General features: G+C 39.3%; 1 protein-coding gene across 8 annotated transcripts in view; it reads right to left on the bottom strand.

The window, feature by feature from the left end:
* The window catches only part of NPAS3 (neuronal PAS domain protein 3), an 858964-nt gene that overhangs the window by 832727 nt on the left and 1838 nt on the right, over positions 1-24399 (bottom strand). The window contains exon 1 of one of the 8 annotated variants that reach the window (XM_045059783.1): positions 21733-22345. The exons of 6 other annotated variants lie outside the window; for them this stretch is intronic. In XM_045059783.1, the coding sequence (XP_044915718.1) occupies positions 21733-21782 (50 nt within the window). In that variant the 5' untranslated portion in view covers positions 21783-22345. Of the gene's footprint in view, positions 1-21732; positions 22346-24399 lie in introns of those variants that run through there. One more of the 8 variants, XM_023255652.2, reaches the window with a different exon arrangement.

Raw genomic sequence — 24399 nt, 5'->3', positions numbered from 1 at the left:
TTCAGCTCAGGTTGTGATCCTAGGGTCTTGGGGTCGAGCCCCATGTCAGGCCCCACGCTGAGCATAGAGACTGCTTAAGATTCTCTCTCTCTCTCTCTCCCTCTGCCCCTCTTTCCTGCTTGCACCCTCTCTCTCTCCAAAGTAAACAAAAAAAAAAGTTTTGTTTTTACTAAAGTTAAAAAAAAAAACAAATTGCTTCTTTTGACTCCATAACTATAAACAAAAATTATTTGAAGGGTTTAATATTTGTGTTTGATTATTTACTTCAAAGGATTTTAGCTTATGTTCTATTTGGGCAACTGAATATCATATGCTGTTCTGTACTTGAACTTCTGAACCACTCTCAACTCTTACTTTTTATTGTCCACTGAAATGTAGCTTTCTAAAATAATTTAAATAAGACCACGACTGAGTAGCAGAGAAGACTTGGTTCGTCATCCATAAAATGGATGTATGACCTCTTCTCCAGAGAGTTTCAGTGGGAATTAGATGAGATAACATGTGTAAAACTCTTAGCACATTGCCTGAGATATAGAAAGAGTTCAAAGCATGTGCCTTCACCATGATGATGATGATGATGATGATAATGATGATGAAAATGGAGGGTGTGGCCACATAAGAGATCAGACAATACTCCCACTGTGAATAACTGAAAAGCATCCTCAACTTGAGATACGGAGCAATTTATCACAACATGTTATTCAGATTAAGTATGAAAGAGAGCAGAACCAATATAAGATGGCAGCACTACAATCAGATATGAATTCACATTTTTCAGAGAAATGGTATTAGGTTTCAAATTACTGGTAAAATATTACTTTGGGTCTTAAATATTTGTTTCTGTAATGGAAATAGACACAAAATATTTTCAAGTTTAAAAATGTTTATTTCAAGAACTTCCATGAAATTACCATTTACGTGGGGAATTAAGCAGCACAAACATTTCTCTAAATAATTCCAGAGGTTGGTGAATATGTTTAAACACATATGCTGGCAAAACCCAATAAACCAAAACACAAGACACTGTAATTGTGGTTCTTAGGATTAAATGAAGCTGTCTTACTGCAGGTTTTCCTCTCCTACTATGTCTTTCAGAATCATTATTAAGTTCCATGGAACTTTCCTTTTTCCTAATTCCACATTTAACACATAAGGATACATGTTGAATGAATAAAATTTATAGATGAGAAAAAATTTTATTCTATGGTAAGGGACCCAAATAATGTTTTAAGACCCAAACAACGTATGACATTTGGCTCCCTGATAGAGTAATGAGGAAAATCCATTTTTGCTATTTTGGAATTAATAAAAGCTATAATAGTGAATAGAGTAACTGCCTCCCCCTTCCAAAAAAAAAAAAAAAGTCTATAACTTGACATTCCATTGTGGCGTTCCTGGTGATTTGTCTAAGAAGATCTCTCAGCCGGACACCATTAGGGCGCAAGAAGAGTTAGGTCTCTTTGGTTTCCATTTGTATTTGAACTGATTGTTTTTTTATTAGTGCAGAATTTTACTTTTACTTTTCTCCTGTTCCAAGAAATATACAAGGCTATAAACACATAATAAGGGATGGTTTCTCCATGGCTAGCTACCGTAATAAATTCTTTCACGCTTCTTTCCCAAAAATGACAATAAAGAATATTTAAGTCATTGAAAAAGAACTATATTAATACAAAGAAAGTATGGAAGTAAGGAGACCTTCTTGGATGATCTTCCTTTTAAAATTCTTCCATGTGGGGGCACCTGGGTGGCTCAGTCGGTTGAGTGACCGACTTTAGCTCAGGTCATGATCTTGCAGTCTGTGAGTTCGAGCCCCGCGTCAGGCTCTGTGCTGATGGCTCAGAGCCTGGAACCTGCCTCGGATTCTGTGTCTCCCTCTCTCTGCCCCTTCCCCACTCATGCTCTGTCTCTCTCTGTCTCTCAAAAATGAATAAACATTAAAAAAAATTTTTTTAAACAAAGTTCTTCCGTGTGTTTGATGCCTATCTTACAATCAATATATCCTCTTTTTTTCCAGAGTCCTCTAATACATACTTAAAAGGATAGGAAAAGCTACAGATTCTGCCTAATTCAGCAATTAACCATTACTCACAAAAAAAGTAAATGAAACTCACATAAAACATCATACATGGCATGTCCCTTAAGTCCATAAAATGCTTATTCTGGTTTCCACAAGCTACCTGACTTCAGTCGGCATACCCCCTTTTTGTGGAGTATACCTGACTTTTAAAAGACTATAGTAATAGCACTGCATTATACTTACTACTTGATAAATTCAGGAAATAGGATCTTCTCCTCAGTAGACCTGAAAATATTCAGGAATTTCAACGCAAAGAAGTGATGCTGTCATTGAGGGATTGAAGCGTGTGCTTCTAAAACCAGCACTACACACGTCTTCACGGGGCTCTCCCTGAATGGGTTTGCCCTTTGGCTGTCACAATCATAATTAAGTCTGTGTCTACCAAAAATTTGAACATGATTCCAACTACAGATTTCATGAAAGAAAAGAGGTCTAAAAATGGCAAAATGCTCATGTAAATGTAAACACAGTTTTCTAAAGGGCTGGAATATTGCAATTGTCCAACCTTAACACTAGACTCAAGGTCATTGTTCATTTTTGGAGTCTTGATTTGAACTACAATTAAAGCATGCATGTGTGCCCATGTGCACGCACGCACACAAACATGCCTATTAAATAGCATGCAACCACTGTCAAAAATCAGGCCAGGTTCAGGAATAAATAATTTGTAGTTTCTGGGACATAAGAAGCAAAAGTTTAGGAATATAAAACCATGAGGTGTTCAAGAATCAGTCAAATAGTGTGTCTGGAAACTGGAAGGTCAAAAGAAAGTTTAGACACTCAGGACAAATTTCAATGGTCAAGACAGTCAAGAGTATATGAGTCAATAGTTTGACAGAGCAAGATAACAGTATCACCATCAACCTGTTGGCATGAGCCTGTTCTGGGGCTACATTTCCTGTCCACATATTTATTTATTTACCACTCACTCACTCATATACCAAACACATACTAAATGCCAAGCATCGTACAGTTAAGTTTCAGGTCTCTTTGACCTTGAGGTGCCCAAGCAGGAACAAATGGCTACGACCAATATACAGTTGCACATATGGGTGTAGAGATCAGGAGAGATCCTGGTTGAAAATTAATAACTGTCGTGTTGTCAGCATCTCTGTTTCCTTTTATGAGGCCATGGGAATGTATGGAAGATTCCTGTAGGGAGTACAGGATGAGGGGAGTAGAAAACCAGGCCAGAACCCTGAACAACAAACAGAGAGCTGGGAAGAATACCAGACAAGCATGGTCTCACAGAAGTCAGGGGAACAGGGTATCTCCCAAAGGAAGGGGTGCCCGGTAGTGTCAAATGTTGTCAAGAGATTATGGAGATAAAGACTGAAAGTGTCTGTTGGTCGAAGGTCACCTCAGGCTTGAAGGTATACAAGGAAGCTGAATATAGTTGGCAAAGGTAATGGTAGCTTTGTAGGGTAAGGAAGAATGTGTTAACACTTCTGGAAGCATTCACTTATTGGAGGGGAGGAGAACTGTCCTTTTTAAGAATTTATAAGACAACAAGAAATAGAAATCAAACTAGAGAATAGGGGTCACAGGCTTTTTTCAAAAAGAGAAATAAACCTCTGAAAACTGAAACAAACTTGAAAATGGAAAGGCTCAACTTTAAGGGAACTGAGGAATGTTTAAAGAAATGCTGAGTGCACCAGAGATAAAAGAGTGTAGCAAGAAGAGGGGTCAGAATGTGACAACTGAACTGCACTTTCCTTATGCTGAGCTGGGGTGGGGAGCAGGAGGGTAATCACTATGATTCAGAAGCTAGAGGTATGACGTGTAGGCTACAAAATGTCCTAACCATTAAAATCAGAGAACACGAGAACTCTCCTAAGCCTATAATGCTTACCGTGATGATACCACCATGTTCGGAATTAAGAAGTGCACAGACCCCAGGTGCCTGGGTGGCTCAGTCAGTTAAGCGTCTGACTTTGGCTCAGGTCATGATCTCACAAATGTGGGTTCGAGCCCCAAATCGGGCTCTGTGCTGACAGCGCAGAGCCTGGAGCCTGCTTCAGATCCCGTGTCTCCCTCTCTCTCTGCCCCTCCCCTGCTTGGACTCTGTCTGTCTCTCAAAAAATAAATAAAACATTCAAAAAAGTTAAAAAAAAATAAAAAAGAAGCGCACATTCCCCGAACTGACAGACAAAGGTCAGTCCAAAGGATGAGGGAGGGACTTGGTTAAACAAAATTGAAATTTCTGCAGCTCTCGAAATTTCTACAAGATGCAAATGCAATATAAATACTTGGAATAGAAAATAAATGCTTATAATGAGCAACACTTAAAGATATCAAAGATGAAATCAACAAAGTAACAAATTCATACATTTCGGAAATTAAGATAATGCGTTAGAGAGCTTATCTGTGTCTGACACATAAAAATGCAATAAACAGCAGTTATTAAAATATTACTATTGAAATTCTAAGACATAGTTGCATAAGTGTGTAGTTGCTCAAATTTTCCGGGAAGAAAACATAATCCAGAGATAGCCTGTGTTTTTCAGAAAAGAGCAGTCTTCCCAAATTGATATTGCATACAGAAGACCACTTTCATTTGGAGCAGGGAAGCCAGAGTGGATCTGGATAAAATAAATAAAATCAGCATCATGCCAGGATACCATACCGAATATCCATGCATGGTTATATTCTTTTCTGCAACTCAGTGCTCTCTTTGGGCAAAGAGAAAGCTTTCGCCCATTACACTGAGTTTTCAATATTAACACCGAATAGAATTTCTAAACGTGTTATAGGGTAGAGCTCCATTTCTATTTGTATAGGGTGCGCGTGTGCGTGCATGGCACATGCGTGTGCGTGTTTGGACGTATTTAAGTGTATACATCCAACATGACAGATGTTATTTTGGTTTCAGAGAATTGGATGTGTTTCCTTACCTGTACATTAATAAATCTGTAGTTAAATTTTATTTCAAAAATTCTTCAAGACATACATCAGTGTATCTGAAACGGATAATATGCACTGAAGAAAAAATTTAGTGTCTACAGATAATAAACTTTGGAGAAAGTGAGCAATGTTCAGAGTAAAGAGAGAAAGGAATAAGTATATTTGAACTACTGATCCCTACTTTCCCTAGAGTCATTAATTATTTCATTTCTTTATATATATTAAGTTCAAGCAAGTTTATCAAGTTTTATCCCTCTACCGGTTTGTATGAAAGTAACAGTCTTCACTACTATTACTCAATCATGGCAAAGAGCTAAATTAATCATTGTTATTCAGCATATCCTTACATGATATTTTCCATGCAAAGATTTTTGTTACAGATACTATGTACACAAGGCCACTTGATGACTGAACCAGGCTATTAGAGGAGAGCTCCCTAGAAAAATGTCAGTTCTCTTTGTAACCTGTTCTATTTTACATGATTGAACTTTTAAATTTTGGTCTAATCAACTTAAATTATTATGGGTACAATTTTGTGAAATGTAGAATTAATGGAATTCAAATTTTATGGAACTATAATTAACTATAAAATGGGTTTAATACTATTCTAATTGGAAATATTCCACTGCTCCACAATTCACCTATTTGGTAGTAACATTTGGAGGTGAAGAAACCACCAATGGTATATTTGGTTCTAATTAAAATTTTCTTGGTTCCTTGGCAAATGGAGAGTTGTAACACACCTGAAAGTTAAAACTATTCTCTACAGAGTTATAGAGGTGTAATCTTCAGGGAATCAGAACAGATAATGTAAATAATTCAGCTTTGAAACACAGAATACACTAGAAATTTCTAAGCCTTGGCAAAATATTCATAATTATAAAACACTTATTTTCCCTATTAATTTCCTTTTTAGATCAGAGATCATGAGGTATGCAAATCTTAGTTGTAGACTTTTGGCAGATATGGGGATTTCCAGGGATGAAATGTAAATATGAAATAGGCATAATTAGAACTGGAAGTCATTCATTCCTTCATTCATTAACTCTGTTCCAAGAATGTTTTTCACCACTGGGCATGCAAAATGATTTCTTCCCTTCCAAAGAGATCACAGTCTATGTAGAAAGACAAGAACACCAGAAACTATAATTTATTTCTTCATCATCCATAATTTTGGTTAATGGTACTCTATACTGGTTATGGATATTTAGAATCTTAACAATAGATTCTGATGATGAATCTGCTCTCAACGGAGAGATGATTTCTATATTCCAGTGTCACTTCCTCAAGAGCATCTTTCGGTTTGATAATTTATCATGATCTTCAGATATTTCGTTGATACTTATGTAAACATCCCCATTGCAGAGAACAATTATGGAATGTATCTAATAGGGAATATTTGGGCAAGAGTGGTCTTGTGAGCTATTAGATCACGTTTTGATAATTAATTTTCATTAAATTATAGTAGTATGGTATTGTTAAGCCCTATAGGATAAACATTAGGCTGAAAGACTAGAAAATGGGAAAGCAAAGTGCCAAGTCACTGGGCATTGACTGGAGGTGCACTTATAATTTATAACTCAATCGGAATGGACCAGAAGCCACGGTCATTTTAACCAAGGCTTTTATGTGAGCTATATCAACAAATTATGGTATAAACAAAAGTGCAATGCTACTATGAAAAAGATAGGGATACATTGTGACCCATGCCACCAAAATACACAACATGTAAATCTATTCACAACTGAGTGTTATAGAAACTATGTAGAAGATAGAACTACAGGTTATAACTTACAAACAAGATCATAATTTCTTTATAACAATCTCTAATGTACCACCTTACCACAGGACTACGAGTGATCTGCAAACCTTGGGTTGATTTGTTTATGTTGTAACTGTAATCATTAGCTTTATAGAGACAATTACTATGAAATCAGATGATAAGGCGATGATTTAGTATAATCTGAGGCTGCAAAATGATTCAATACCTACAAGTGTGGCAGGTACTAAAAGTCAATATGTAAGAAGGGACCTATAGCATCATCATGGCCCATGTGGGGTGAGGGCTAGGGTATAGGTAAGGGAAAAAACATTATGAGGCAGGAAAATGATGTGGGAAAATGGAGCAGCCCCAGAAGAAAGTGTGAAAATAGAACACAATTCTCTAAGAGTCAGAAGGAAGCTGGTATGGTCAAAGGATGTCAGTTCTATCATATAGTAAGACAATAGACTGAGGCTAGAGCCCAGTTCCAAATCTTTACTAACCGTGACCTTAACTATAAAGTGGAGACACTGACAGAACCTATCTTACTGAGCTATGGAGAAACTTCAAGGATATAATGCAAAGACACAAAGTGAACTCTCAACAAGTTAAAATTTATGGATAAAGAGAGCATAATTACAAAATGGGACAAAAATCAACTGTGATAAATATAAGTCATGAGAGTGTTCATATACTAACATCATAAGGACCTATCCACTACTGAATCAACTAAACCTATATAAGTTTGATGTACTACATCATATGCAATTTTGGGAGCCTTTCATATATCTGCAATCTTTGTCATTTCTTCTCAAATAGTTGAGTTTAGGTTGCATTAAGCTCAAAGAAACTCTAAACTATAGGACAATTACACCACTACATCCTCTCAGCCTTCTAAATAATCACTGTTAACAGTGGTTCAGACTGCTGAGAGACAAGTTTCTATGGGTCTCTTGCATTTCTGCACATCTAACAGAGAAGGCACTAACTACCCTTTGTGCCAGACTATCTATTCCAGTTTATGTGCACAGAGAACAGCCTTGCAGGACAGAGCTAGTGTTTCTCCCTCCAGAGCAAAGAGAAGACACATTTACTGTCCATGCTAAAAAATTCAGGTTCCCTAAATTCAGAGCTCCTCTTATAACACAACCTACTGCACACACAGGTATTATGTGGCCCCCTTTGTAGGAACTGGAGATCAGAGAATTGCCTTAAATTCTGATACTCTCACTACTGCTAATGCTGTAATAAATTTCATCTCCAGTCCAAGGATATCCCATCTTCTCTCAGCATCCATTAAATTGTGGAAGGCTAACTTACTAGCTTGAAAGTAGGGTAAAATCTCAGGTTCTTCACAATTCTAGACACAGATTTTCAGGGAAAATATATCCCCTTAAGTAACTGATAAAAATGTATGAATATGCCATTTCAGGAGACTCTCAGATCCCCTGAAGCCCATTTACCGACTGCTATAAGGTTGATGGACCACAGGTTAAAAATCCCTGTGTAGGTCAAGAAAGGCTACACTCTCAGAGTTTATCAAAAGCCTTTGTGATCACGTAAGGAACCGATGCTGCTGGCAAATGAATAACAGCAAAACACAGTTAGATGGTAACGTATGCCCTTGGAACAGGACTTGGTAAGTGAACCTGACTGCAGAAGGGGCACAGGGACAGGTATCATGAAGTCTATTGTGGTTTGGTTCAACCCAACTCTTAAACACTTGCTGTGGATTCCTTTCTACCGAGAACTCTATAGCTACCTATAAGTGCCACATTTAAATTCTACTTCAGCACTGAGCAGACCCTGCCAACCTGAGTGTCACAACATATCACCCAATTCTGAATTTCTTCACTTGCTGGTATCTTTTTACCACAGTGAGAGGCTTTTAACTAGATTTTGTTTTAACGTTACAAATGAAAATATGTACAGCACATGTGTTTAACCCCGCTCATATATTCACCCATGTTTATATTCAGTAATGTAAAAAAAATTAATGTATAATTTCTAACACAATGTCACTATGAGATAGTCAATTTTCAGAAGAGGTATTTCAAAGTTAGACTAATGTATCTTTGGGAAGGAGTATTTATGTGTGATGTGGAGAGACAGGCAAGGGCATACTAAAGGCTTTCCATGTTCTAATAATTTGAAAATCTGTTTGGTATTATGGGCTCCTTTCAAAAAATGAAAATAGCCTCATTCCAAAATGTAAATTGGTCTAATCAGATTATCTCCTAACACTCAGCCAATGTTAGTTTTGAGAAAGTAGGATTTTGATGAGTGAAGAGGGAAAGAAAGGAGTTACAGAAGTCCAGTCTACACTGTGATGTGTTTTTTTTTCCCCCTGGGTATTTTCATAAGAGAAAAAATGGAAAGCTATCTTGTGAGGAACAGTGTCTTTAGGAAAAAATATTTTTACCAGTGCTGCTAAATGACCACAGACAATTAAGCCTAAAATAGATTTAGGGGATAAAATACTCTTAAATCTACAGATAACATATAAAACATAGGTATAAATAATCTACATATATAGAGAAATTAGGCAAAAAAGTCAATTATCTCTTAAGAATATACTTGTAGCATCCATTAATTGGAAACTTTCAAAGGAAACAATAAATAAGTGATTAAATGATATATCTATTCTAAAAAGTCATTAATCTATTAGAAGAAATCTTATCCAATCATAAATATTTAAATCTGTCTATGCCATAAACACTAAATCAGTTCACCTTTACAAGTAAGGTAGAAAAATTAGAAGAAAGCTCCTTCAAAAAAACAAGGTTAGAGAGAAAGAAATAATTGTTGTAGTTTGGGCCAATAACTCACTACAGAAATTTATTCCTTTATAAATGTTTTAGGCACACACAAAATTTTCAGAGATTAGTTATTCCCCTAAGTGTTCGCCTGTCGATCAAACATTACATTGTTAACTTCCTTCTTTGTGGTATATCATCTGGTTTTCAAATATTTCCAGAGTTATTCTACCATCTCAATTGAATTTAACCAAGAAATGTATTTATCGCTAAACACTTTTAGTGTTTTCCTTTAGTGCTACCTTCAGTCATGTGCATAATATGTCACTTTAAAATATAACTTAATATAGCCTATAGCTTCCACTGCAATGTCTCTCTGGACATTTTTGCAATAAAAAGTTTCTGCTCAAAGGTGTTTTCATGGAAGAGAAATATTTAAATATACAATATTTTGTTGATTGAAACCCGCATGACAAGCATTGCATTTGATCTAAAAATTTTACTTAATAGCTTAGAAGTAAAGAATATTTGTAATACCATTAGGAAAAAAAGGAAAAAAAAAAAAACACCACAGACCTCAACTCATGATTTTGTATCATACGAACCAATCATTCAAATCATGTAGTCATAGATTTTTTGTAGCTGGAAGGAAATGTTAGCAACTGAATATGCTAATGAAGAAACTAAGGCTCTAAATGGTTAAAGGACCTGGTAGAGTACAACTTCCTATAATGATAACGAAAGACCTAAACGGGTCACTGGGATTTAGGCCATGACCTGCTGTTCTACTAATACCCAACACGCAAGCAACCAATGGTAATTCATAATGTATTGCCATGACAATCTAGATACGCATAGGCCTTGGGTTAAGTATGTATCTGTTATTGAGTAATGGAATTCTCCTTGCTTTTTGCCTGCCATTTGTAGTATACCACACTTGATACCCTTTGGTAAAGCTGTACGTTAGGGCTACTGACTCTAAATATCCTGGCCCAGGGATGTTACAGTACTACTATTATGGCTAATTTTTACAATATACAAAACCACCTTAGCTGCAGGATGGTGCTACTGTCATAAAAAAGGCTATGCCCCAATCATTTGTTTAAGTTTCTATTCAGATACACCAACACCATGCAGAAACAGACCTTGGGAAATTCTTAATTTCTGAAGACAAATTAAAAGGATGTGGGACAGTTCTTTCTTTTTGCTAAAAATGTTCTAGCTTGTTAGTAGTTGTCTGTATCAAATCCGGAATGACTGCCAAAAAACACATCTAACTTTTTACAGATAGCGGCTTCCCTACACTAACGGGAAGGTATGATCCTGATTTTCTTGCCCTAAAAACAAGAAAATAATGCATGAGATTAAACCCTACGGATGAAACCATGTACAAAAGGAGTATAGGTTGTGGGAAAATATGCCATCATTAATGTCTTCTGCTATCTGTGTTGCTAACTATAACTCTTGCATATATAATTCCATTATACTTTTATAATTCAGGGTTTTGAAAATGCTTTTGAACCATTAATATATTTTCCTGGTTAAAATTCTTTGAGATGTTCTTAACAAGAGTCTTAGATAATGAATTTGGGCAAACTCTGGAACAGTCTTTACAGTATTATCATTCTCATTAATTTTCAGAACTACCCACTGTGTTGAGATGATTGTCATGGGCCTAAGACTTCAATTTGGCTAAATATTTTTGCATATATTTCAACATATAAGTAACTAACAGATGTTTAAATGTTAAGTTCATATGGAAGAAATGGTTAAATGTGTTTACTCTAATCTCATGATTTCTTCGCAACACTAATTCTTATTTTACAGTTTCTTTATGTATTTCACAATTTCCTCTCTGCTTTGGTCTATAATGGACCAATAATTCCAAAATCTCTTTAAAGATAACAAAACAGTCCTTTAAAATATTCTGGAAGTTAAGCCATATATGCATATGTAATAGTTAATGTATGTATCACTAGTTTTTTAAAGGAGAAAACCTTAAACAGTAACTCACATATTTTTATAAAATATACAGAGTTCATATAAAGCATAGGACTGTACTTGTTTTGGTTCTTTTATTTTTACAGAAAGAGAGTTTTCCATTTATATTCGTATTTGGCTTTAGCAACCTGATCTATGATATTGCCCTAACCTGCCAGAAAAAGATGGGTAGGAAACTAAAAACAATATTACTTTTAAGAGAGTTAATGCAGCACATAGTTTCATACTTTCATCCGGTTTATTTTTTTTCTCTTTGCCTTTTTGGTTATCTCTGAAGACTGCTTCTGTTTCCATTGTTTCATCCTTTAGCATTCACATATCAGAGCAATAAGTATTTCATTACTGGTTTATCTGTCCAGAGGCTTGAGAAGCGGTAACAATTAACCCTCCCTTCACAGTGATTGATACAGGCTTTGCTTTCAATTTGTTCCACTACACAGATCATGAAATTCTGAATGCAATCATCCTCATTGACCTACACTTTCAAACACACGGCTACAATGAGACGAAAGTAATTATTAAAAGGAACACTGGACTACTGAGATCTGAAACAAAGTCTTTAAAAAAAATCTGTTAGATGACCTTCTGGTGAAATTGGCAAATTTTGATGTTAAGGAAAATGATAGCTTTGTGTCCCTGTCTGGAAATATTCGATGCAAGCTGATCAATGTATATTATGGTGATTGCACTGACTACAGTATGTACTTAGAAAACGCAGAAATCCATTTTCGAACTGTTATAAACAAGAGTTAAACTGTTAACATCGTAGTTTAATCTATCTAAAAATTTTTTTCAAGGAAATTAAACTTCCTGATTTGTGTATAAAGAACAAACAGTGACTGCGGCGGAGAATGAAGAAGGCTGGAAAAGCAATAGCTTGACTTTATAAGAAGAGTTGCATACCTGAGTCCTACATCTTCCCTCTCCCCCTCCCTTTAGATGAAGATTCCCAGTAAGAAATGAATACATTTTTCACAAAGTCTGAAAAATAGCTTCAAATAAATATTAATCTACTGCAATCGATATATATGAGGGATGGAGAGGGGCTAGCAGGACGCTGGTGACTACAGAACTTTATTAAAACAAGGGTTGCAGTTAAAGAAAATCAGGGCAGAAAGCAAGGCAGCAGGCCTGAGGCTCTAATCACAGAACAGAGTGATGGAGATGAACCAATACTGCATGGATTAGCAATGAATTATTTTGAACCGTAATCATATGCCTGCACAGAAGAGAGGCAAAAACTAGCCATTACTCATAAACTGATCTGCTGATTTCTTGAGAGAGGCGGGGGGGGGGGGGATGAGAATAAATTCATATGCTAAACTAATTCAGAATAATGAAAACCTAAAGATGTGGTTACACTTCAAGTAACATTCTATTTTTAACGTCTGCCACATACCGCAAAATATGGGGTGTTTAGAATATAAACTGTAAAGTGCTTGGATTCGAGTAGGATTAAACCAACCGTTTCTTCAAAGATTAGGATGTGATATTGTCACTCTACTCTCTATCCTTCCTTGTCCAATAAAAGTATTTCTGGATAACTTTAACACTCCCAAGGATAAGATTTTTGAGTATTTGGTTATAAAGAAGCAACAGCATTCAAGAAATTAATTTCCTTTGGATCATCTAAAAAATATATCAAATGAAGATTCAATTGTTAGAGTTAATTTTGTTAGGAAGAGAAAAAAAATCAAAACTGCTGGTAGCAAGAGATTCCTGAGATTCTTATGAACAGACTGTTTAAATGAAGAGCACTTTAATCAGTAGAGGAATCCTCACGTTTCTAATGTCTTGCTGTGCATTCTGCAGGTTATAGTAGCAGCTGGTAGAGGTCATATATCTTTTGTGAGCATCCCAAAAAGGCTCACTGCCAGACTGTTAAATTATGAATAAGCAATGAACAAAAGAATGCAGATACGGTGGTGACAAGATAATCCAAGCAAATTTATCTATGACAAATTTCACAGGATTAACAAATTACATTTACACAGAACAATAAAAATGTGTAAAAAAAAAAAAATGATGAGCCCACTTTTCCTTACAGCATTAGGAAAACAAAAAGTCACCAATTCACTGCATATATTTAAATTTAACTCGCTCTGAAGTAAGACATTTATAATATGTTCAAGATATCTTTGTAACACTTCTGCATTTTAGTAGATATATATAAACATGCTAGATCTGGTTTATATTTTATATATGCTATGTTGTAAACAATCTATCCATCTATCTATCTATCTATCTATCTATCTATCTATCTATCTATAGATACGTCTCACATATGAACCATGCACAGTATATATAGAATCTTGAACAATAAAAAACCCCATTCATATATGAATAGAATGCTTATGTTTTCCAGAAATAGATCCTGAGGAATAAATTATTTGTGTAGAAAAAATGCTCCCTCAATCAGTGCAACACATTTTAGCTATTAAAATACCCTTATTCTTTGATGTCTCCATTCTCTAAGACCAGAGAGATAAAGGTTCTGGAACCAGTTTCAGTTATCCCATTTGCCCCTACCAAAATACCAGTCTTTCTGAGTAAAGTGCTTCTGGCTGAAGTTTAGGACCAGTATCCCTTTCTGTAGTGTTACCACGGCAGAAAGGAAAATTCGGAGATCAGAGGGTAAGAGGGTGTCGATTTGAGCTACATCCACATAAAGATGACCCTTAATCCAGTATTACATTTTTCTTTACAATAAAATTCTTCTTATAAATCGTACAAGTGAAAAAGCCCCCGTCTATCAGAAGTAATGGGATATCACGGAAATGACCTATGATTCTATAAAGTGGTCTTAAAATGCTATGTGGCACCACTTCCAAAAATATGTGATAAAGATTTAAGCTTTAATGTTATATATAACCTAGGTACCAAGTCAGAGCCCTTTAATTCTGCATTAGCATACTGATGATAATAAAATACTGTAATCAGAAGTAATTTCTTTTAAGATGATCTGAATGCTATTTTAAATTTTGTAGCCTATTTTTCACTCATACTTCCTATTGACTGCTGCTTTTTATCTTCAATATTTTAGTAAAACATCTCTCTAAATGAGCCCTTTCCAACATTTTATAAGGCAACCTATTCTTTATGTAAACAAGAGATTTTCTGAATGTAAAAGTGAATATTTTAGGAATATACACAAGCAAAATATTCAGTTCTTTCAACCACAAATACTCAAGCACTGCTTATCTAGTCCTTTCAAGGTCTGAAATTCCTACTATACCTTTTTTTTTTTTTAAAGAGCTATTCGGTTGACAGTATTACATCCAAAAACGTAGAGATAAATGTGGCATGCCTGTCTACTACCTCAAATCTAGCTGACATTCAACAATGAACAGTAATGGAGTCAGATGTTATAAAAGTTTCCCAAAGTGTAGCTTTTGTCAAAGAACTGTTACGTAGCAGACCGAGTCCTCTGATTCCTGACATCAGAGAAATTAAAATGTTACCAAAGACCGCCTTCTTGAAGATTCCACAAGTGTCTGTGTGTGCCCACGGGGGAAGGGGGACTAAATAATGAGAACTTATCATTTATGTATTTATTGTCGTCCATTTTAAACAAGTTTTTAATTAAATGAGTTAATTAATATATGTAAAGCCCTTAGACTAGTACCTGTCACATAGTGCTATATAAATGCTTGCTGTCAGTATTCTAATGCCAGATAATTTGGCAGGAAGCCAACTTGTAGGAGTCCTTATATGTTTCAAAAGACAATACCCAGCAATACAGTTAAGTATGAAAGTTGTTATTCAGAACGTCGACGAGGCTGTTTCAACCCATTCAGTGGCAAAACTATTACAAAATAAAAATGTCTCCACTGTAATCTTTAGGCAAACTGTTGCCCACTCTGAGGATCGAAGACGTGTGTGGAAGAGGCCCTGGAATATTTCACAGTCTATGACCAAAAAGGTGAGTGTACGTGGCAAACCGATTCTAAAACCATTTTTTAGAAAATCTGCCCTGCAGTAGACAGAGCTGGGGCGCTTGCCCACAAAACTGCTGGAATGTTAAGGGGTAGAGGGAAAATAATTTAAATATTAATTCTTCTTCTAACTTTATAATCGCCGCATTTCTGAATTTCTCCAAACCGCTGACGAATGACCAAGAAGCGGAGATCTAGCTCACTATCCAGAGTGTACAGGGTCTTCCTGCCCCAAGAGCTCTCTGGCATCAGTGTAGAAATCCCTGGCTCCAGGAAAGTCCAGAAAGGGAGGCCCTGCACACGGCTGTTAAGGTGCATTCCTACAGAGACAAACCTGCATTCAGTCTCTAACTCTACTCCCTTTGTTGGTTGGATTAGCTTCTGTTTTCTTGACCATAAGTAGGGATATTAGCACTTCCCTCACAGGGCACTGAGAAATTTCTTGTCAAGTGTTTAATACAGAGCCCGAAACATGGTGGTCAATATTAAATGTTTACTATTGTCATACGTGATCTATTTTTATTTTTTAATCCCATCAGAGAACATTTTAAAAATTTGCTATGATTTCACTTGCATTTATATGGCATCTTTTCTTTCTCACCTCCAAGAACCTCAACCATTTCATAGTCATTAGTTACAATATTTTACAATCTCAATAGCTGCCCCCCTCTGCCCTGAACACTAAACTAACACAAGTCAAAAGAGATAGAGGGCCTTATTTATATTTCTATGAATTCTGCTCTTCCTCCTCTTGCAGAAAAGGATGTTTTCTCACTTTTGATAATATTTGCATGTCCAGTATAAGGGCAAGTCTATGACCAGAGCAACTGCTCTTACAGAGTATTATTTACTATCAACTCTGGCACAAGTCATGATGGTCCATAGTAGAGGTTCAATAAATAAGGCTGAGTGAATGAACAATCACTAATCATAATCAAAGGCCACGAGCAATTTGGGCCATAGCGATACGCGATTTTCATCTTGTGTCTCATGATTTTGTACACAAGACTACAAATATTCCAATTAATTTACCAAAACATTACGCTCTAAAAACGTATCCAGACAACAACTTCAAGTGTTGTTTAATCTTGTCACCGCCCTAGTCATTTTAGATATAGTAGTAATCACTTTACTGATACTAAGCTATGTCCTGCTTATGCACTGTAGTATTACTAATATTACTACAAATTATTCTAACTATGTAAGGTTCTATCAAACTTAATAGTGCAAACATCCTATTCACACTAATGGGGCCCAGAGCAGTAAAAATACCATTCAGTTACAGTTGGTTTATTACACTGCCCAATGAGGAAAAAAAGGGGGGGGGCACTATTTACTGTGAAAATACTAACATCATTAAACCCACAGCAATATAACTGAATTTTCCCATAAATCCTAGAAGTTCTTAGTACAGATTTAAATATTGGTATATATCACAGTACAGATTTAAATATTTAAAGTTTCACATATTCCATTATGTGCAACTTTGATAGCATTTAAATTTTAAAATTAATGTTTAATCAACCAATCAAGTAAATTTTCCACATACCAAGTCTCCTACTAAGTTTCCGCCTTATCTAGTGTAAACAATTAAGGAATGTCTATAAAACACCTGAAGTTAGATTTTAAGCCAAGAGAAACACAAAGTTTTTAAAAATGTAACTCAAATAATGAAATGTTACACTGTAGAAAGAGTGGCCATGTAAACCTAACATGAGGGGCTACTTCTGCTCTCCTGTGTGCTGAGTTTTCTTTGATTTAGCAAGAGGCATTCTACAGAGGAAAAGAGGATCACAGGAATACAGGAAAAACAAGAAAACCAAAATAGACCATCTAAGGTTTACACTGGGGTCTTTATTAATAGGGGAAGCACTTAAGAAAGTTTATAAGGGAAAACAGTACTAGGAGTGATTTGGAAATATTTGTGACATATTCCCCACAAATATCTCCCAAAATATAAAGCTCTACAGCTTTAAACATAACTAAATGAAAGCTACACTGTATAAATCCTCCCCCAAAAGTGCTGCTTTACCAAAGCATGCATCTATACATCTTGTCAAAGAAAACCTCAGCACAGAGCAGGGGATCCTGGACATCAGGACCCATTTCAAACAGATGCAATTTTAATGTGCCACTGGATTCCATCCATGCTAAGATCTGGGACAGAGCAAAATTATTAAGGGGTTCATGGAAACTCTGGCATTCCCATAAAACAGCCCCATTGCAGGGGCAACCATTGTGTAGAATTTCAGGGGGAAATCAAACTTCTTGTCACTAAAAATATCAAACTGTTGCAAGATGTAGATTATATTTAAATCACAATGCAGTTCTTACCAATTCATTGCTGAGATCTTAATTTTCACATAACTTTTAGTAAAATGAAAGTCATCTTTTTAAGAATATGCAAAGATACGGGAACCAAAAACTGTACTCATAATACCACTTGGTGCTGAAAATACCCCATGTAACTTTTTTTTTTTTTAACCCAAAGCATCAAGTAATGTTGAAGTCAAGTTTGCTCCTCGTAACAAATCAAACCTAGTAACTGCATTATTACAGAACATGCAGAATTTGGAATAGCGATTTGTCTCTCAATTCATAAATCAGAAATTGGGAATATGGGAAGATGTTGCAATGTGGGAGGGTCCTACTAATAAAGGTCATTATAACTCCTGGCTCCAGAGCTATACTATCTAATATCCTCTCTGGTGGTTCTATGATATGCCCATGCATTACAGTTCTTGTTGACAGCCTGTTGCCTTGGAAATATTTCATTATTTCAGTTTTTCCATTTGTAGACCCTTGGCCTTGTGATATGAAGGCCATCCTATTTCATATTTTCGATTATCATTTAAGCAATCTTGTGGAGCTATTTATATATAAGCAAGTGTTAGACAACGCATATCATCATTTATCACTCTGTGTTTAAGCTTACAATGTAAAAAGAAATACCTCCAAAAAAAAAGTCTCCACCACTACCGTCGACTTTTTAAACCAAAAGCCCCGTGCTGTTGGAATATGCTTTGCAAACCAGCATGGGCACATCACATGCTTGACACTTCTATCTGTCTAATCTTCTTGGTTATACATCCACATAGTGGAAAAACTCTGTGGCAGTGCTATATAATTTGCAGCCTATGCAGCCTATTGGAGTTTAAAGAAAAATCAAGCAAATTTAAATATACAAGGTTTTCAACTCCTTCTCTGAGGCTCTAAAAAGCCACTTTCTGTGTGTAAGAGCCACAGAAATTTCAACAGTACTAAATAGTAACCAAAAACATTATTAAGAAGAAGCTTCTTTTTCCAAAAATTACTCTGTGAACACTATTGGAAGGAAATGACTTTTGTTCTGTATGACTAAACTCAGGTCAGGTATTTTATAAATCAACAAGACAATTCAAAAGATATATTTTTTTTCTATAAAAGTTTTCAATTACTAGTGTATTTGAAAAGCAGTAAAGAGTAGCGTCTATAAATGCCTTTATGAAATTGATTATTTGGAAACCATTTTTTTAAATAAATGTCAGGATGTCCCTTAAAGCATGTCCACAGGAAGTCATCTTTTATAAACATACTTGTGTTCAACCATTAGACAGAAATACTACTACTAACCAACAAGTTTCAGGCACAAAGTGAACATATAGGTGAAATGACTCTACTTAGTTGAAGCAAATAACTATGAAAAACACCCCCCTTCTGAACAAACCATCTGACTTTCCATTTCTCATTACAAAACCAAATCAACTAACATGTGTAATGTTTACACTTAAAAGTGTTAAGAGCATTTAAAGCCCTAATAACAAAGTGAACCCTCGGGGTATAAAACAACTGTTTGGATAACGGGCCAAGTTTGAGGTTATTACTGTTTGAAACATTTAGTTTATAACTCCTTCTTTCCTCTATACTGTTCCTTCTGCCCCCTACCTCATTATTACTCCTCCCTCTCTCTACAGGTTAAACCTTCTCAGATCCAACCTTTAAAATGACAGCATCCGAGCTGAACAAGAAGATGCTATTAAAGGGCATTAAATTAAATACAGTATATCCTCCTACAACTTCAATCAGAATTTCAGACCAAGTGTTATTTAGTTCAGCTCTCAAGTGGAGCAGAATAACAAATCGCGCACTTTGATTTACCTTCTTCGAATGCCAAATGGAGACAGGTGATAAAGAACGCGCTCATGCACAGGCTATGAAGTTTCCTCTAGAAATTAATTCTATCTTCAAGATTCCTATCTCAGAAAAATTCCCAAAATGGCACACAAATAGGCCTCTGCTAGAGAGATTACTGGGGCCATCCCAGTAAATACATTTACTACCAACAGACTGGGGAAGGAGGAAGGGTGAAAGGGAGGAAGGAAATCAGTTACAAACTTCTGATCTCAAATTGTTAAATGTTAAATTAAAAAATAATAATGATGATGAAGAGACCTGCACAATACTCTGAAAATTCTTTTCTATCTACAAGATAGAAAAGAGCAAAGTACTTAATATGTGAATTCTTCATAAACCACTGAGTATTCCTTTTAGCTAGTATGAATTGTCAGACAGTTAATGCTATACACATTCAACATCTTTAAAAACTGGATTATGCGTGATTTACTCTCAGGTATATAATTTATACAGAAATTATCCAGAGTTTAGAATTAGTCACTTATGTACCTACTTAACAAAATTATTTCCTTAATCCTGACAATTCTTCTGTCCCCACTGTATGAAGGAAACAAGCAACAGAGCAATTGAAGCTTTCTAATGAATAGCTTGTTTAAATACCTCTCTACCCTCTCTTGATGTAAGCTATAGGTTAAATGCTAAATTGTATCAAATATAAAACTGCTCATGTAATAATAATTAAATCTTGCAACTACTACGGATTTCCCTCATCTTTTTTCTCAAGTTCACTTATGCCTATGAGGAAAGTGCGGGGGCGGGCGGGGGGGGGGGGACATGTATCTAACAACATTTGTTTTCCTCAAGAAGCAAAGCCTGACATTTCATACTTCCTACTGAGCATTTCCTCTTCGGAGACAGAAAAAGATACTTTGCTCAAACCAATATGCTATATGCAATTAATGTCATTAACGCTGCCAATTAATAGCAAATAGGATTCCAAACAAAGTAGGCTGGGTGGACAGCAGGAGGGAAAACCACGTGGGGTGGTGGGGGTGGGGGGTGCTTAGTTACTCTGAAACCTAACAATGCCATTCACGTAAGACGGTTAAGGATATTTTGAATACAAACTCCCTTTCCCTTTGGCTTTAGTTTAACTAACTTCAAACAGACATGCTCGGCTGAGCCCCTTGCCTGGATATGCAATTCTCACCAGGAACTTTTTAAAACACAGATCCCCAAACAGTAACTAACGGGGCATAGATGTTCCAACTGTTGGCACATTTTGAATCTCGCTGTTTACTTGCTAATTTGGATTTGAGGGTTTTCTTCTTCCTTTTTCTTTTTTTTTTTTTTTTTTCCTTTGGGGACCGGAGGAGTGGAAAGGAGGGCAAGATGAGAGCACAGCAGGGCAAAGCTGGAGACCCACAAGTTGCCAAGGCTAGGGGCGCAGCCTGGGCGGCGGAGAGGCGGCGGCCGCGCGCCTCTCTCCGCCCGGCCCGGCCTAGCTGCTCCGCGCGGAGACAGCCCCTCCGCGACACATTCCGGGCCTGGCGCGAGCTCCGCTCCCCGCCCCCGGCCTCCTCCTCCTCCTCCTCTCCTCCTCCTCCTCCTCCTCCCGCTTCTCGCCTGCCTTCCCTCCCCCTCCCCAGCCTCATTCCTTCCTAGAGAGCAGCTGCCAAGGGACCTGCGGCGGCCCCGGGGATCCCCCGGCCCCCCACCCTCACTGCTGCTCCCCGTCACACTGCAGCCCCTTCTCTTTTTTGTTTGTTTCTCTCTTTTTCTTTCTTTTTTTTCTTTTCTTTCTTTCTGTTTTTTCTTTTCTTTTTTTTTCTTTTTCTTTTTTTTCTTTTCTTTTTTTTTTTTTTTTTTTTTTTGTCAGCGAGTCACTCTATTCGCCGAGCCGAGGAGGTGCGACTGCTCAGCGAGCCTGGCGCCGCCGCCGCCGCCGCCGCTGCCGCCGGAGCCCGCTCGCTGCCGCAGCCGCCGCGGGCGGACAATGCGCGCGGGGACCGCGGGCGAGCGCGGAGCCGCAAGCCTGCAGACGAGGTCCCCGTGGGCTCGCGGCCCAGGAGGCGGACTGCGGAGCGGGCCCCGCCACCTCGGCGGCGGAGGCGGCGGCGGCGGCGGCGGCGGCAGGAGCAGCCGCCCCGGCGGCAGGTTCAATAAACAGAAAAGTGTTACCGTTCTCGCCTGGAAGGATCCTGCTGAAAGCTGGGCTTGGTGGGCGCCATCTTCCTGCTATTTTTTTTCCTCTCTTACTTTTTGCCTCTCTCCCCCCTCCCGGGGTGGGGGGCGTGGGGAGGGCGGGGGGTGTGCGTGTGCGTGGGGTGGCGGGAGTGAGTGCGGGCGTGCGCGGCGCTCAGCGGCGGCCCGGCGGGCGGCGGCCGTGGCCCTGGCCGTGGCCGTGGCGGCGGCGGCGGCGGCGGCGGCGGCCGTGCTGCTGAGGCTGGGAGGCTACGGAAAAGTAGTGGGGCCGGAGCCTCGCCGGCGGCCGGCCGTCCCCTCGCGCCGCCGGTGCCTCTCGCCGCAGGTCGCCGCCTCCTCCGCCGCCTGCGCCTTCTCCTCCCCCTGCTCGCCCGGCGCCGCCGCCGTCCATGCGCCGCAGAGCCCCCGCGGCCCGGGCCGCTCCGGCTCCCGAGACATGCCCAGCGCGGAGACTGGCGACCGGCGGCGGCGGCGGAGGAGGAGGGGGAGGAGAAGGCGGCGGGGGGGAGGCCGCCGCGCGGCCCCGCGGGCAGCCCGGCCCAGGGCCCCGCCGCCTCCGGGTTCTCACCCTCGCGCGCCGCCACACCTCCCCCGCCCCCCCACCGTCGTCCCCCACCGCCGCCACCCGGAGCTGGCCTGGTGGCAGGTGGGGCACACACCCTCGCGGCGGGGGGCGGTCGGGGCCTAGGCCGGGAGGGGCGGGGAGGGGGAGGACGCGCGGGGGTTCCCAGCTTGACCGCTGTGAAAGTATTTCTGGGCATTTTCCAGCTGCTTTGCTCCAGAGCGCTCTCTCGCACGCAGACACACCCCCCCTTCTCTCTCCCGACACTCTCTCACTCCCCGTCTCTCTCTCTCCGTCTCTCTCCCCTCTCTCTCCCTCTCGCTCGCTCGCTCGCTCTCGTTGGGGGACTGGGAAGCTCGGCTGCCAGCGCAACAACGCCACTCAGTTGCAGTTGCGAACACTTCCCTTCTCGGGAGTATGTCAGCCCGGGAGAAAGAGGCGGAGAGGAACTGGGAGGCCACGGAAGCGGCCTCGGACAGGACACCGTCCCGGGAGCTCCTTCCGAGACCGTGGAAATAAACGCGGGTGGGCGTGCGCTGACCAAGACCGGGAGCCACGAAACCCTGTGGGCTAGCGCAGCGGCTGCACAGGCACCTTATGGCTCCGGCGCTCTCGCCAACATTTCCTGACCGGAGCATCTGCATTATGCACCCGCATACATGTCTGCAGACCCAGGGGTTCACAGGTGAATCCCCAGGAGTTTCAACGCAGTTAGATACAAATGCCTGTCCCCACTCGGCTCCTGGCACCTAAGACCGGACCGGACTACGGACATCTCTCTGTGATTTCCCCAGTTTACAGCTCAGCGAGGCCTAGAGAAAGGGCCACTCAATGAAGGGCCAGTGCTGGAATCCTATTACCTGGGTAGACCCTGGTCAGAGCGTCCCCTCCACTAAACCTTACTCTGCCGAGTGTGGGCAGCTTTTTAGGGAGAGACTTGGGTCAGTCATGTGTCAACCAGGGAAGCAGAAAGGACTCCCAATGCATTTCCACTTTGAATAAATGAGAGAGCCACACGGAAAACATCACTCCTATGCGAGGCTTTGCATTTTACTTTAAACTTAAGAAAAGAAAAAAAAAAAAAAAAAAAGACCTGAAAGGGGTCCCATTCGGTCCTACCGGTGCAGTAAAGTGTGGCTGGGAGTTGGAAACTTTGAAAACACAAGTGTTTTTCGTTGCAGAGGCGTTTAATCTGCATGATGGTGTTTGAGTTCTCTTTGGAGTACACTCTACAGGTAGAAGATGAGAGTGATTGAAAAATGAACTGAAGCGGAGAGTACAAGATATTGAGTACAAGATATACATGGGCTGGCAGGGAGGGGGAAAAGTTGCCGGTTGGAAGTTTTGGCTCCAGGACAGCCAGCCTAGGGTGTTTCTGCCCAAAGATGACAAATGAGAGAAGTTCTGTTCTCCCAACAGGCCACTCTTGCTGGAAAAGCCCCCTACTACTGTCACTCCCTCATCAGACTCCCCAAAAGCACTTAATGCAGAAATACATTTTGATAGAATGATGTGTCACCATTCACGTTAGCAAACATATCCAGCTCTTAAAGTGAAAACTAAGTCTGCCCCTCAAAGCCTTTGAAGCCTATCATGCTGGTGGTCCGATGAAGAAGTGCCAGAGGACAGGGGACTCATGACTCAAATCCTCCCTTAAACATTTGGCTCACTCTCCTGTCCCCAAATTAACAAAAAATTAAAGGCAGTAACAGGTGTCATCTGACTAATGAAACCAAAGAAAGGTCCATTTCCCACAGCTAGCACCTTCTCTTCAGTCATGATGACTGAACATAAAAAAGGAGGAAGGAAATTATACACCCAAAGGCTAAAGTTGATTATTTTTAAAGCTCTAGTCTTTAGAACCACAGTGGGATTCAAAGATGAAGGTGGAAGGCATCAGTTGGCTTTTCAGGGTGGGAGGCTATGGAGGATTCCCCCTGGAGGCTCCTGGCTTACTGGGAAAATTGGCCCTGGGAAGATCTTTGTGGTGAAGGACATCAACACTCTGAGGGCAAACCTAAAGGCTGAAAATTCACGACCACCTCTTATGTTCCATTTATATCTCATGGATTAGTTGGAGG

Source organism: Felis catus, chromosome B3, assembly GCF_018350175.1.
Source record: "Felis catus isolate Fca126 chromosome B3, F.catus_Fca126_mat1.0, whole genome shotgun sequence".
Lineage (NCBI taxonomy): Eukaryota > Metazoa > Chordata > Mammalia > Carnivora > Felidae > Felis > Felis catus.
Note: the sequence above shows the minus strand (reverse complement) of the source record. Positions and strands in the feature narration are given on the sequence as shown.